At 45.5% G+C, this 13255-nt stretch overlaps 1 protein-coding gene across 1 annotated transcript; it reads right to left on the bottom strand.

The window, feature by feature from the left end:
• Nucleotides 1-198: 198 nt before the first annotated feature.
• On the bottom strand, nt 199-12451 carry LOC124344368 (protein Daple-like). The gene is made up of 11 exons (XM_046797909.1): nt 11892-12451; nt 11715-11809; nt 7026-7131; nt 6724-6936; nt 6074-6241; nt 4961-5989; nt 4716-4808; nt 4423-4632; nt 3734-3918; nt 2699-3668; nt 199-2636 (listed from the first exon to the last, which is right to left on the bottom strand). Exons 1-11 carry the CDS (start codon nt 11985-11987, stop codon nt 840-842), a joined length of 4962 nt encoding a protein of 1653 aa, XP_046653865.1. The 5' UTR covers nt 11988-12451; the 3' UTR covers nt 199-839.
• Nucleotides 12452-13255: the final 804 nt, after the last annotated feature.

The raw sequence follows: 13255 nt of genomic DNA, 5'->3' as shown, positions 1-13255 counted from the left end.
CTCTATATGGATGAATGAGGTCAGTAGACAAGCAGCGACGCTGTTATATATGACCTAGCCCAGACGCCCCCCACCCAAGGGGTTAGAAACAAATATGGGGGGAAAAGTAGTCAACAACTTTTTATCCCCTTTACAATTTGATCTAATTCTTTGTTTACCTTCCATCAAATTATACCACGTTAAAAATGATGAGTGTGATTCGATTTGGACATTTGGTTTTATTGAATTTCGACAGCGTCGCTCGTCAAAATCACAGGGAAATAACACACAGAATATCTAGCAAGCAGAATTTTGAAACCAATGAATACAAAATAAAATCGTAATACATTTATTGATGCAAATATGTTATCACAAAGGAATGCCGCCGATAGTACTATCCTATGTGACTACGTCAAGCAACCGAATGTCGAAAAGCATTGTTTGGGCATCATCATTGTGAACATAATGCTACACGAATTTCCGCCAGCTGATGTTGCAGCAACGTCGCTTATTACACACTAATTGCCGAATAAAGATTAAAGCCAGTTTAATGGTTGATGATGAAATCGAGGTTTTTGGAGGTCACTTGTAAATAAGCTGTCGAATGTCCAACGGCTTGTACAAGTGACTACACTGAAGATATATTTTATAACATCCAATTGTCAATGTTTATACATATTTTTGTTGTAATGATTGATGAAGCGAACCAAATGAATAGATGAAGGAATAGCACGTGCGAAGAAACGGGGGGGGGGGGGGACATATAGTACATACGTAGCTGACTATATCGGATCGGAGAACACAATCGAACTCTCTTTCAATCCTGATTGCAATATCGAAGCTGGCCGCAGACTGTGTATTCAAACGCATCCGTACTCGTACCAGATGGAACTGGCACTGCCGGCTCCCGTAGTGCTGCCATTCACGTTGGGGTCCTCTGTCGGTTTCTCCTCCACTGTCGGCGTGGCGGGATTGTTGGTCGAATAGGATCGAGGTGGTAAAGCGGGTCTTTCCTGGTTGCTTAACCCATCCCTCCTGGCCGGCAAAAGAGGCGGGGCTTCGGCGGAAGTGATTCTAGGCGAGGGTCTAGGCGGAAGTCGCAGAGATCCTCTTCTCTCAAAAGGCCCTGGAAGGAGTGGTGACGCGGGAGATGGGATGAGAGGGGTAATGGCTGCTGTGCTGATATTGACATTGATGCGAGTAGTACTGGTCAGATGCGGAAACAATTTGGAATTGGGTGTGCTGCTGTCGAGTGGAGTCGGACTGGTTCCCGTCGTTGAAGTTTGGACTAGAGCAGCAGCTGCTCCGCTTCGGATTGAGCCGCTGTTGTGATTATGATTGTGATTGTTGTTGTTATTGTTCTTGTTGTTGCTGCTGCTGCTGCCAGGCATACCACCGCCGCTGGCCATCGAGTCACTGCCGGCCGGACTGATGTTGCGAGGCGTCAACAACGGCGACGAACGGGAGGCCAGGGGCAAAGCCAAGGAGCTGGGCGTTTCGCTCAGGACTAGAGACGGCTCGACTTCAGATAGGCACAGAGGTTGCCTTGATCCGGCCCTCTCTAGCAGTGCCAGGCTACGCGATGATTGGGTAAACCTCTGCAAAGCCCCGATCGGAATGGGGCTGTTACCGGAAGTCGGCGTGCTGCTGCCCTGGAATCCTGAAACGATTCCGTCAAGTCTAGGGGAAGGCTGGGGTAGTTGAGGGGAACAAGGAGCCATCATCATCAGCGGGGCAGCCGATATGAGACCACCACTCAGCGACGTTTTCGGTTGGCTTGTGTTGGTTGCAGCGGAAACGTGTGTGCTTCCATCGGATTCCGTCCCGACAGAATTGCCGTTGACGGATAGAGGAGAGGATTGGATTGGGTTGCCATTGATCTGGTTGGCAGATGTCAAGGAGCCATTACACACTCCGTCGGAAGAAATGGAATGACGGACAGAAGCAGTTGGAATCGAGTTTTCCAGACTTTCCGGGTGTTGGTAGTGAATGATGGGCATAGACTGGCGATTGCGATCGCGCTCATTCCAACCTGTTCCGCTGCCGCCGGAAGTCAGACCCGGTGAAACGCCACTAATACTCCCGATGAGGCTGGTAGGTGTCATGTCTTCTCCGCCGCTTCCACCGTCCAAAGACCCGCACCCGGAATTGGAACCCGAGTGCGAACCCGATTCCAAACTGAAGGTATCCAGTTGCCCGTCGTGTTGATCGGGGCTTTCTCGATCGCCGGACGGAAGCCCGTCGCCGACTCGATTGCGTGACCGAGAGCGAGGGACCCGACTGATGAGCTCGGACGAGGCCCTCCTCATTTTACGGACGAAAAGGGCACCTATGCTGGCCTTGGCGTTCTTCTTGAAAGGCGATCCGCCGCCTAAATTCGGAGAATTCTCCATCCGACGGTACTGCTCCATGATCTTGTCTTCAAGGATCTCTTTCTGGCGCTTGAGGTGATTGAGTTTGTCGCTGAAATTCTTGGTCTCTTCGTGAAAGTGATCCTTCTCTTCCAGGGTCTGGCTAAGCAGTTCGTGGTACTGGGTCAGCAGAACCGACACTTGATTGACCAGATTGCGCTTATCTTCTTCCAACGTCGTGTTCCACTGCTGCAGCACGTCGCATTTGTTGTTCAACTTGCTCAGTTCCACATCCAGATTGGTCACCTGTAATGAAATCGATGAATTAGTTACAAATCTCAATGTGTAACTACAATTCTAATTGTTACCTGATGACGAGATTCGGACGCTTCGCCTTGCAACTGCGTGTGTTTCAGTTTCAAAGTGTTGTGATCGCCGCGGAGACCCTTGTAGTCGTTCTGCAAGCTCTTGTATTCGCTCTTGAGCTTCTCGTTGGCCACGAAAAGTGAGCGGAAGTCATCTTTGAGCCGGGAATGCTCGGCTCTTAGATTGGTCAACGACCGCGTTTCCACCCTTGATTTATCCAATTCCTCTTGCAGCTCCGTCCGTGAGCGCTGCCACTCCGTCTCGGCTTGGCTGCTCGTCGCCAATTGATCGTGCAGGGCTCTCAACTCGCTTTTGCTTTCGCGTTGGCAGATTTTCAATTGTTCGCGCTCAGCCAGCAGAGCGTCGTACTCGCTCTGGAGCTGCTCGTGCAGAGTCTGCAACTCCTGCTGGTCGCGAGACACGCGCTCCAGTCGCGTGTCGGACGACTGCAATTGGGCCGCCAATTTCTCACGCTCAGATTCTACGGCTGTCAGTGCTGCTTGGATGCCGCAATTCTGAGTCGTCGTCGAGTCCAGTTGAGAGGCCAGCGTCGAGTTCTCTACCTGAAGAGTGGCCAGCTTTTGAGACAGGATGGCCAGCTGAGACCCGCTCTCGTTGACTCGCTCCTTCTGCGAACAGATCTGGGCCGTCAGATTGTCCTTCTCCGCCAACAGAACCGCATTTTGTCGCTCGAGTTCGACCAGCCGATCCTTAATGGCCAGCACTTCGCGTCCCAACTCCAATGTTGGCGGAAGAGATTCCTGCTGCTGGGCGCTGGGAGCTTCCGACTGCTGCTTGAGTGCGCTCAATTCCGCACTGGTTGCCGCAGCCGATGCACAGCGCTGGGTCAGTTCTTCATTGGTGTTTTTCAGGGTATCGCGCTCCACTCGATTGAGTTCTATAGTCCTGGTATTGGTGTCCAGTTGGCATTGCAACTGTTGGCATCTTATCTTCTCCTGGACCAATTCCTCCCTGAAAACAAAATGTTATTTTTTTTTAAAGAACTCGATTACTTTAGCAATTTTGACAGATTATACCTGATGGCGGCGAGAGTTTTGTGTTCGACGATGGAGGACTGTTGAAGCTCCTTGTTATCACGTTCCAGCTCGCGTAGTTTAGATCCCTGCGTCTGCAACGCGCCCACTTCCTTCGACAGCCGTTTCCATTCGCGTTCAGCCGTCGAGAGCTTGGAGCAAAATTCGTCCAACGAAGCGTCTTTTACCTGGAAAAACATTGTGGGATGTTACCATTTTTCTTTTTTAATTTTTTTGAAAAATGTTCATATTTTTATGTTCCGAGTTTATTAGTCTAAGAGGGGAAGTAACGATCATGTTCTCTAATCTATTTCAAAACGAGTTATTCACCGCAGCTGCAAAGGGAACTACCAGCAAGTTCCAGTTGAGGAAGTCAGATAATCGTAACTATCATCCGAGCGTAAATGGCCGCCCAAACGTGGTGGGCCGACAGATTGTCAATGGGTTCAGACAAAGTTTTTTTCAAGTTTTTTTAGCTCTCTCATAAGACACGGCGCTGCAGCACGGAAACGGGAGTTTAGTGGTCGAGAACTAAATAGCACCAGCGCCTCGGGGCGACACATATACACAACGCATGGCAAGAGGAAAACAAAAGAAAAAGGAAGAAGCCCTGGACCGCTCGACCAAAACGCACTGCTGGCGTGTTATTATATATATCACTCTTTTTTTTTTGTTTGGTGTGTTCAACATACCTCTATGGCTTGCTTAAGCCGGACTATCTCTTTATGAAGCCCTTTGCTTTCGCGATCGAGTCGATGGTTCTCACTTTCAAGGTCTGTGTTTTCCTTTTCCAGGTCGTTGAGGCGCCGCAGCGAATGGCGTAGACTCTCCACCGTCTTGTGCAGTTTGGCATTCTCCGACTCGAGGTCTCGCGACTCGTTCTGCACAGAGTCTACTCGTCTCTGGAAGAAGAAAAAAACAACAACAAAAAGTCGTAAATGTAAACGTCAGAATGTTCGGAATGAAACCATGATGGTTTTCTTACCTGGAAGAGATCGGCCGAGCGCTGTAATTTCTGATTCTCGGCGCCGAGTGACGACACCTGCAACTCCAGCTCTTCTATTTTGCACCGTTCCACCTAATAATAATAAAATAAAACACAATTAATGAAATGGAAAACGAAAAATCTAAAAATAAAAAATAAATGCTGCTGGCACCATGCGAATTCTCGCATTTATCGTAAAATGTCGTTATAAACCTTTCACTATTTTAGTTAAAAAAAGAAAGAACCTTTAGATTTTCGATGAGATTCTTTTGTTCTTGGTGATTGCGCTGGAGATCCTGATTTTGCCTATCGACTTCCGCTGTGCGCAAAGTGACGGCTGTCATCATTTCCGTCATGTGGTTCTCCTTTGTCCGTCGCTCCTCTTCCAGATCGGCCAATCGCAGTTTGAGTCGGGTACACTCTCCTTCGAGTTGTAAAATCTTTTCGCCGTTATCGCCTCGCAGACCGGACTCTTTCGCATTGTTGGACGACAGCAGGTTCGTTAATCTCTGATTTTCCATTTCCAAACGACGGGCTTTGCCCAGGAGATCGACGGAACTCATTTGCTCGCCGAGATTAGTGAACTGATCCTTGCTCGTGTCGGAAAAAGCCTGGTGGGCTCTCAACGACTCGAGCTCGGCTGTCAGGCTGGCCGATTCGCTGAGGCAGTTTTTAGTGCACAGTTGCCAATGGGCGTTCTCTTCGGCCAATTTCTTCAATCGCTCCTTGTCGGCCTCCTTCTCCACCAGTAAATTTGTCAATTGACTTTTGCATTTGAGCAGTTCGCCTTCCAAGTCCAAGACGAGTTCAGCTCTTTGCCGGGCGCTTTCCAGCTGGCCTTCAAGGATGACTTTGGTCTCCTCCAGTAGCCGGTTGTCTTCGCGCAGTTCATCCAGACGGGCTTTGTAGTAGTCGATGTCATTCAGTTTATCTTTGTAGCGATTCAATTCCGATTCCAATCGATCCACCTTTGAGGCCCGCTCGCGGACGATATCCAATTCATCCCGCAAGGCTTTTGACAGCCGGGCTTCCTGAACTAAATCCATGTTTTCCTGTTTAATTTTGACCGAGTGAGTCTTGAGAGCATCCAGCTCGTCACGCAGCTCAGCCACTTGTTCACATTTCTCTTCCAGCTCTTGTCGCCAGCGTCGGATCTTGGCTTTGGCCTCTGCCAGCTCGACGACTACTCCACTTTGGGGCGAAGCGCTGTTGTGACGCTGGAGTGTATTTCCGCCATTACTTGAGAGCTCCCTAAGTACCATGGCGGTAAAGTGCTGCAAGCAAAAAAAAATAAATAATCGATAAATAAATAAGCTAATCGGATGAATAAAAAAGCACTTAGGAGAATAATTATATACATGAGCATAGTCATCTCTTTCTTGAACCAGCCGCCGTAAATGTTGAACCAAGACTCTGAACAGCTCCTCCCGCTGCTGCTGCTGTTCTTCCTTGTCATCCCAGGCGGATTCAATGGACTCGAATTCAGACCATTCCTTGTTCCACACGCAGGCGGGATTGTCGGCAACCTAAAGTCATAAATCCATCAGAAGTTAAGTCATGGCAAGTCACCCTAAATTATGGGGAGAACTGCTGGGCAAAGAGTTAATAAATCTCGACTGCTGGCTTCTTCGTCATTGAGATATCGATCAAGCGCCTAATGGTCTCGTTTGCGACATCCCGGATTCCCGGACGTTATTAGCCGCAATCGTTTGAGCACACTCATTTATCTACGTCAAAGAAGAAATAGACTCTGCAACTGGCCTTGCCAGCTGTGCCATTGAACACACACACACATACACACAAAGCCTGAAGCGAAGGAGGGATCAGCACGTCTCTACTTTTCTTTTGTACAAAAAAAATAAAGGCCAATAAAGGAGAATTTCCTTATGGGAGTACACAATCTCTTAGAATTTTGCTGCCAAGGTTTCTGGCTGGATCGACACGTAAATAACCAAAAAAAAAAGAATTGCCTTTTTTACAGAAAAGGACCGTTGGTTATTTTGTTTACCTGTTGGATACAATTAACAATGTCGTGTTGAGTTGCGAGAGGAAGCCTTTTGATGTCTTCAATGACGCTCTCCTTACTGGGACCCTGGACGGCGCAACCGAGAACCAGTAACAGGAGTGTTTGCATTCCAGCTAAACCGGTTTCACTGTCGGGGTCACGACCAAGTGTCACAGGATCGGGTAAACGAACCAACACAAATTGACCCAACACGTCCTGTAGAATTGACATACAATTACAATATGGGCACAGCCAGAATTTATTTAAAAAAAAAAGGAATATTTTATTTAAAACTAAATTTATACCTCATAGAATCCCTTAACGGCCCGCACCAACGCATCAAAGTTGCGGATCCGGGTGTAAACATCTTCAGCCGGCTGGATATGGGCTCTTCCATTCGTCCTTGGGTCTCTAGTAAATTTCAAAGTCGAACAAAATTCAAATTAGACAAGGCAAAAGGAAGCACATATGGGCTCGATCAATTATTGAATGACATGAAAAGTGGCAGACGTCGTTGTAACAAACAAAAAAAATGAACATTTTGCAACATGGCATTGATATTTTTTCGTCATATCGTCCGTCATTTCATGGGAAGGTATTTCTTTCTTTTTTTATTTGTCTGGCACCTTCCGGTTTCTTACTTCCAGTTCCCTCGGGTTATTTGGTGGTTAACGGTGCTAACCCCCTCCTAGTGGCTTGCGCTTCGCTGGATGCCTTGCGCGCGGAGCCATGTTTTTTTAGAAATGGAGAGAAAATAAATACTGGCTTCCTTTATTGGCAGAGTAAGACGACCATTTCTGCGGCTTCGCCCCAAGTTCACTACCGACGTCCGGTCGTATTCGGGTTTTTTTTTTCTATTAAGCAAAAGTGCTACCACTCGTCGAAAGAAATTCAACCAACTCAAATGATTTTTTGGTTTGGCTATACACTATCGGCGTATATATAGGATGCAAAGTCGATGATTATCCAATACTGTTGTTTGTTTTTTTCAATTTCGTCATGGGATATCCGTTCGTGATCCATCGACAATATTCTTCGAGTGGTTTCCGCTGGTAATTCTGACACACCTTTCAATGTCGGGACAACGTGACTTGGCTAACATCTAGCGGCTTAGAAAAAGAAAAATACAAGACTCGTCGACGAATGAGGAATGATCAATAACGACACAAACCGAAGCTGCGGTATAGCTGTTGACTCGGCCAACAACAAAAAATGGCTGAGCGCGGGATCATCTTATTTTTTTTTTCTAGAAAAAGGATGAAGAATGAGTGAGGAAGTGTAGCAGAGTTAACGCCCCTATGGAATCCCTCACGACGAATTTTCCAAAAGAAAAAAGAAATAGCTGGTGTTTATTGTGGATGACGTGTCATTTCCCAAATGTTGAATAGAGAAGGAATGGGAACACGACTTTCATCTGAAAAAAAGTTTTCTCGGTCAAGATCTCGTGTGCGAAAGCGAGTGGAAGAAAAACAACCAACAACATCAAAAAAAGAGTTTGACTGTATAAGGAGAGAAAGTTCAGCTCTGCGTTTAGCCTCCAATCTTTTGTATACCTTCGCCTACAGCAGAGGTCCATACGTCACCTGCTGGACTCTCCCTTCTTGTTCGAAATAAGGCAAAACTCACGTGTACACATTTTAGTTACCAGCGCCATTGCGGTCGCCTCTGTTTTGTTGTTTTCTTTTTATGTTATTATTTTTTTTTCTTTTATTTCAGACGACTTCAGCACTTGACTACTACTACTGTACAACAATACGAATAAATTCGAGCTATTGTTTTCTTCGCAGCAACGGTGAAGTGAGACCGACTGGAACATTTTCCCACCGATCCCTTTTTTTGTTATCAAGGCGGCGGCCGAGTTCATTGCGCCTTTTTTCTTCTTGTGTATAGCTGCAACAGAGTACCGCTTGATATAACAACGCCTTCGATTGATTAAACTATCGATTCCAATATCTATAGTGCCTTGGCATTGTCAAAGACTCGGCTAGCTGCTGCTGGTCTCTTTCAACACGCTTAAAAAGACGAACGCGCGTGTGAGCCACAAAACGCGTTTCGGGAGCCGCCGGTACCGTTACGTCCAAAAAAGTCGTGACCCGTTGGGGTTTTTACCATGGCGAACTTTATATATAAATTCTATCCATCTTTTGATTCGCCACAGAAAACTTCTGGTTGATTTTAGACACAGTTGCGAGCTGTGTGTATTTGTCTGTCGTTTGTTAGATCACATGACTCGTAAACCGGTTCGAATCGATCATGGCAACTGGCGGAAAACTGTCACAACGGCATGCTAATGAGAAGAGAAAACGGAATAAATCACAATAATCCCTAAAAGCTAAGAGAAGCCGTTAGACGGAATTTTTGGATGACTCGCATTCGATCGAATACAATGTGACAACGAAGAATGTGATGAGATCCGCTAGGAAAAGGAGATGAAGCAGCATCACGAAGCATTATCGTTGGACAACAATCAAAGCGAAAACATTTCAGCTGAATAATAAGTCTGCGGGCGGTTGATGAACTCGCTAAAAGGATAATAATGAAGAAAACCCGGTTTGATTCTAATTCATTCCCTTTCTAGCTAAAAATGCGAATAGAGGTTTATTCACCCAAGTCTCTCTCTCTCGTCTCTCGTCTCTCTCCACTGAAATGATTTTGGAAAAAAGATTAGAGAAAACTTGATTTTCAATCTATTCGACTCTGCGAATCGAATCTATCCAGCAGTGCCACTAACTGAAATTGTTTGCTATTCTTTTATACACCGGTGAAATCGGTTGGGCAAAAGGAGCACGTCACGAGAGCTGGACGTGACGAGTTCAAAAGAGAAACGAGTGAAAGGGAAACGACGCGAGTGTTGATCTGAGAATCTTTTTCATATCATTCCAAATGGCAGACCTTCTTCAAACACCGAAAGAATAACAATTTAGCGGCCGTGACGAAAAGAAAAAAAAAGAATCTAATCCAATCCGATATCGTCTCGTCTCTCCAGCATCGATCGCGACGCGGGCCGAGCAAAATCATCTCAGCCAGCCAACGAATTAATAAGAAGAAGCTATAAGGTCGGCTGGCCCATGTTTGCGCCGGGCCGGGGTCACGTGACTGCCTTGAAATGTCGACGCATTCTTTTGTTTACGAACGTGTGCGTCATATTTCGTTGAGGGGAGCCTGAGAGCTGAGACAAAGGACCGGCTTGGCTTTATTCGTGCGCCTATAGGTCATCCGATATGGAAAGCTCCTTTTTCTCTCTCTCGGTAGAATATACTACTTAAAGTTGAATACATTTTCTTTGAAGAAAAAAAAAATGGGAGATGTTTATCCAGATGGCTAAGGGTGCAGCTGCGTTCTCATGGTGTGGAACAATTGACTTTCGTCATTTTTCGTGCGAAAGCAATTCTTGTAAAAGAAACAGAAAAAAGAAGAGAAAAACATGAATACGATTTCGTAAATGCGCGCAAGAATGTCTTGTTGGCTTGACGTCGAGTCGTGCGACCAACGTGTCTCTGATGTCGAAATTCCGTGAAAATAAATATATACGGATGATGACGGTTTGAGGACACAATATAACCAAGAGAAACGACAAGTAATGAGAGAACCCAAGTAAACTTTTCTCTTCCGCCAAGAACTTAATCTTCGTCTTCGTTTTCCCTATTTCTTTTTTTCTTTCTTCAGATAATATTATACCTGACGACGACTAGTAGATGCTGGCCCCGATAAGATCCAGCCACCGAACGATAAGAAACAAAGGGGCCATCAGACCTGGACTCACTTCTTCTTCTTCTTCCAACATTTCAAACCAACCCCCCCGAAAGAAAAGAAAATGAGAAATGAAAAAAAAGTGAGCACACAAAGAAAACAAGGGAACTGGTGGATGGCATCTCAAACGGAACGGTTCCAGCCGGTGGTCGCCCACCGGGAGAACTAGTGGGTTCTTATATATTGCCACACCATCATCCACCCTCGTTTTTTTTTTTTTTCTCCTCTCATTTCCTCGTCCGGGCGTCCAACGAGAGGAAGTGACGTCAGCGCCGCAGACTAGCTACTTCACCGATGGGTTTCCATTCACATTTTGCGCCAAAAAAGACAGATGGGAGCCCCATCGGGCCGGAAGATGACGCCATACCAACACACACGTCGGACTCATTTTCTAAGCGAAATAATAAGAGCCCCATCCATTTGGCCTTGCATTTCTTGCATTAATAAATATAAAAAAAAAGTGCCGGCCATTCCAATTACCAATGCCAAACCGACGGGCAAGTTCAATGGTTTCATTCAAAGAAAATTCTCCTATATAATCCCCGGCTCGTCTCCAGCCAGTACGGCGCAGAACTCAAAGAGAATAGACGAGAACAATGGAAACAAAACGCCGAGCTTTTCATTCCGCATTTCTACACTTTGCAACGGTTTTTAATCGGTTCAGCCTTCCGTTTAACCCTTTTCAATCGGGTTCAGTAAACGCTATTTGGCATTGAAAGATTTTCAATCAATACAGTCCGGAATCTTAAAACCTTTCAATCATCTCAACTGTTCAATAAACACAAGGAAGAAAGCAGTTTCTATTTAATTTTAATGGCATTTTGTTGTAGGCCTTCTTTTTGGTTGCAGGTAGTAGTTGCTCATTAAATTATACCCTAAACTACAAACATGACCATGACAATCAAAAGACACACCTGGTCACCCAAACTTGTTTAGGTCAACTATAAATAAATCTTCTTCCCCCCTTCTCTTTCCCACTTGTTCCCCCCTTATGTCAAGTGACGGGGGCTAAAATAGAAAGAAAAAATCATTGTCTAATTGCTTTTGAATCTCCCACCCCTCGGTTTTTTGGTTCTCTTCCGGTCAACCTGCTTTGCTGTTTTGTGTGTGAACATCCGGCGTCGTATTAGGGACGGGTTAGGGACACATTTGTTACGTTATTCGTCACAGATGTGCTTTCCACATCCAACGTCAGGTTATTTCTTATATGAAAATGAGAGAGAACGAAAAAAGGGCCGACTTACATTCGTGATAAAACGTTGTCAAGGAACGCCCCGTCAATCAGCTGAGAGTAATCCAGTTCTGTGCGGCTCTCGTCGTCATCTTTGAAGGTTCGCACCTGTTCGATTCGATAACAATAAACAATAGACATATATAAAAACTTGGAGAGAGAAGAATTGAATTGAGTTGACAAATAATACCCATGCCACCAGAGGTCCCTGCATGAGTTGATCCATCGAATTGGCAGAAGACATCGAGTATTCTGGCTTCTTTGGATACTCTGGTCCGCTCGCCATTTGTTATCACACGACGACCAACTGTCGAGGTCGTTTTTACCAGCAGCCGACGTACAATTTTTGAAAGCACTTTCACAAATAATAAGCCGTGATGTCGTAGAGATTATGCCACAACACGATTCTCGCTCACTCTGCACATTGTGTCCGTCATTTTTTCTTCACCACACATACTGCGAGAGACGACGACGACGACCAGAGTTTTCCTCACTGGATATCGACGCAGGCGCACTGGATCTATTAATGTGGTTTAGGCGGATTGGCTATATAACTGGTAGCGCAGAGATCTTTTTGTGTTGTCGGGAAAAAAAAGCACGAATTCGATGGAGAGCAGAGCGCTTTGTTCACAGTCGACGGCAAGGTCTTTTCGACTACTACTGGAAAAACCACTGGGAACTCTGAAGAACTTGAAACGAGACGCGCTTCTACCGTCCGACCCTCCTTCCTTTCTTTCGTATCTTGCCAGCGGCAAAACACTTCTAGTTCATTTTCCCCCGAGGCTCTTCCTTCCTGCCTTCACCTGCCACCGATTCCAGAGCCATCTATGCGACATTTTTACACACACTCTCTTATTTTTTAAACTTTCCGTAAAAATGAGAACGGCACATTGAAAATAAAAACAGCACTCGTGCGAATTCTTCCTAGAATTAATTTCTTTTTCTAAATTTTCAGCCTGACCAGGTATTGATTGCAATTGGTGGAATTTATCGTAACGTTTATACTTTTTACTATACTCTCTACCCCTACAAACCTATCTATCACGTTTTCATGAATTAATTTTGAAAAGGTGCGGTTGTTTTAATAGTATTCTTTCATCCCTCATCGTTTTGACGTGGAGAAAGATAGGGAAAGTCAAAGTTGCCTACAAAATGCTTTCCTGACGACGGGAAAAACAAAGAACCCGTGTGAGCCTTGCGTGTTGAATTGATTCTCGGTCGATTTGACTTTTTCTGTGTACATGTCTCTGTGCATGCTGGTCTTCGATGGTTCCTCTTCTACACCGACGTGTTACTTCACTCTATTGACCCTTGGATGAGAACAAGTCTTTTATTTCACTTATTTTTTTTGTTTTGTTTATTTATATTTTCTGTCAGTAGGTGTCACGAGATAAACCAGATCCCCTGTATACAGTTCCATTCGTCGGCCCTTATGGAGATACACTCACGCAAGTCGTGTCAAAAGGCCATTTTCTTTCTTTTTGTATGCAACGTTTACACTCAGGGTTCAGATCGTCAGACGAGTTTTTGGATGAGGAAACAACCGAACTGCTA

Source organism: Daphnia pulicaria, chromosome 6 (genome assembly GCF_021234035.1).
Source record: "Daphnia pulicaria isolate SC F1-1A chromosome 6, SC_F0-13Bv2, whole genome shotgun sequence".
NCBI lineage: Eukaryota > Metazoa > Arthropoda > Branchiopoda > Diplostraca > Daphniidae > Daphnia > Daphnia pulicaria.
Note: the sequence above shows the minus strand (reverse complement) of the source record. Positions and strands in the feature narration are given on the sequence as shown.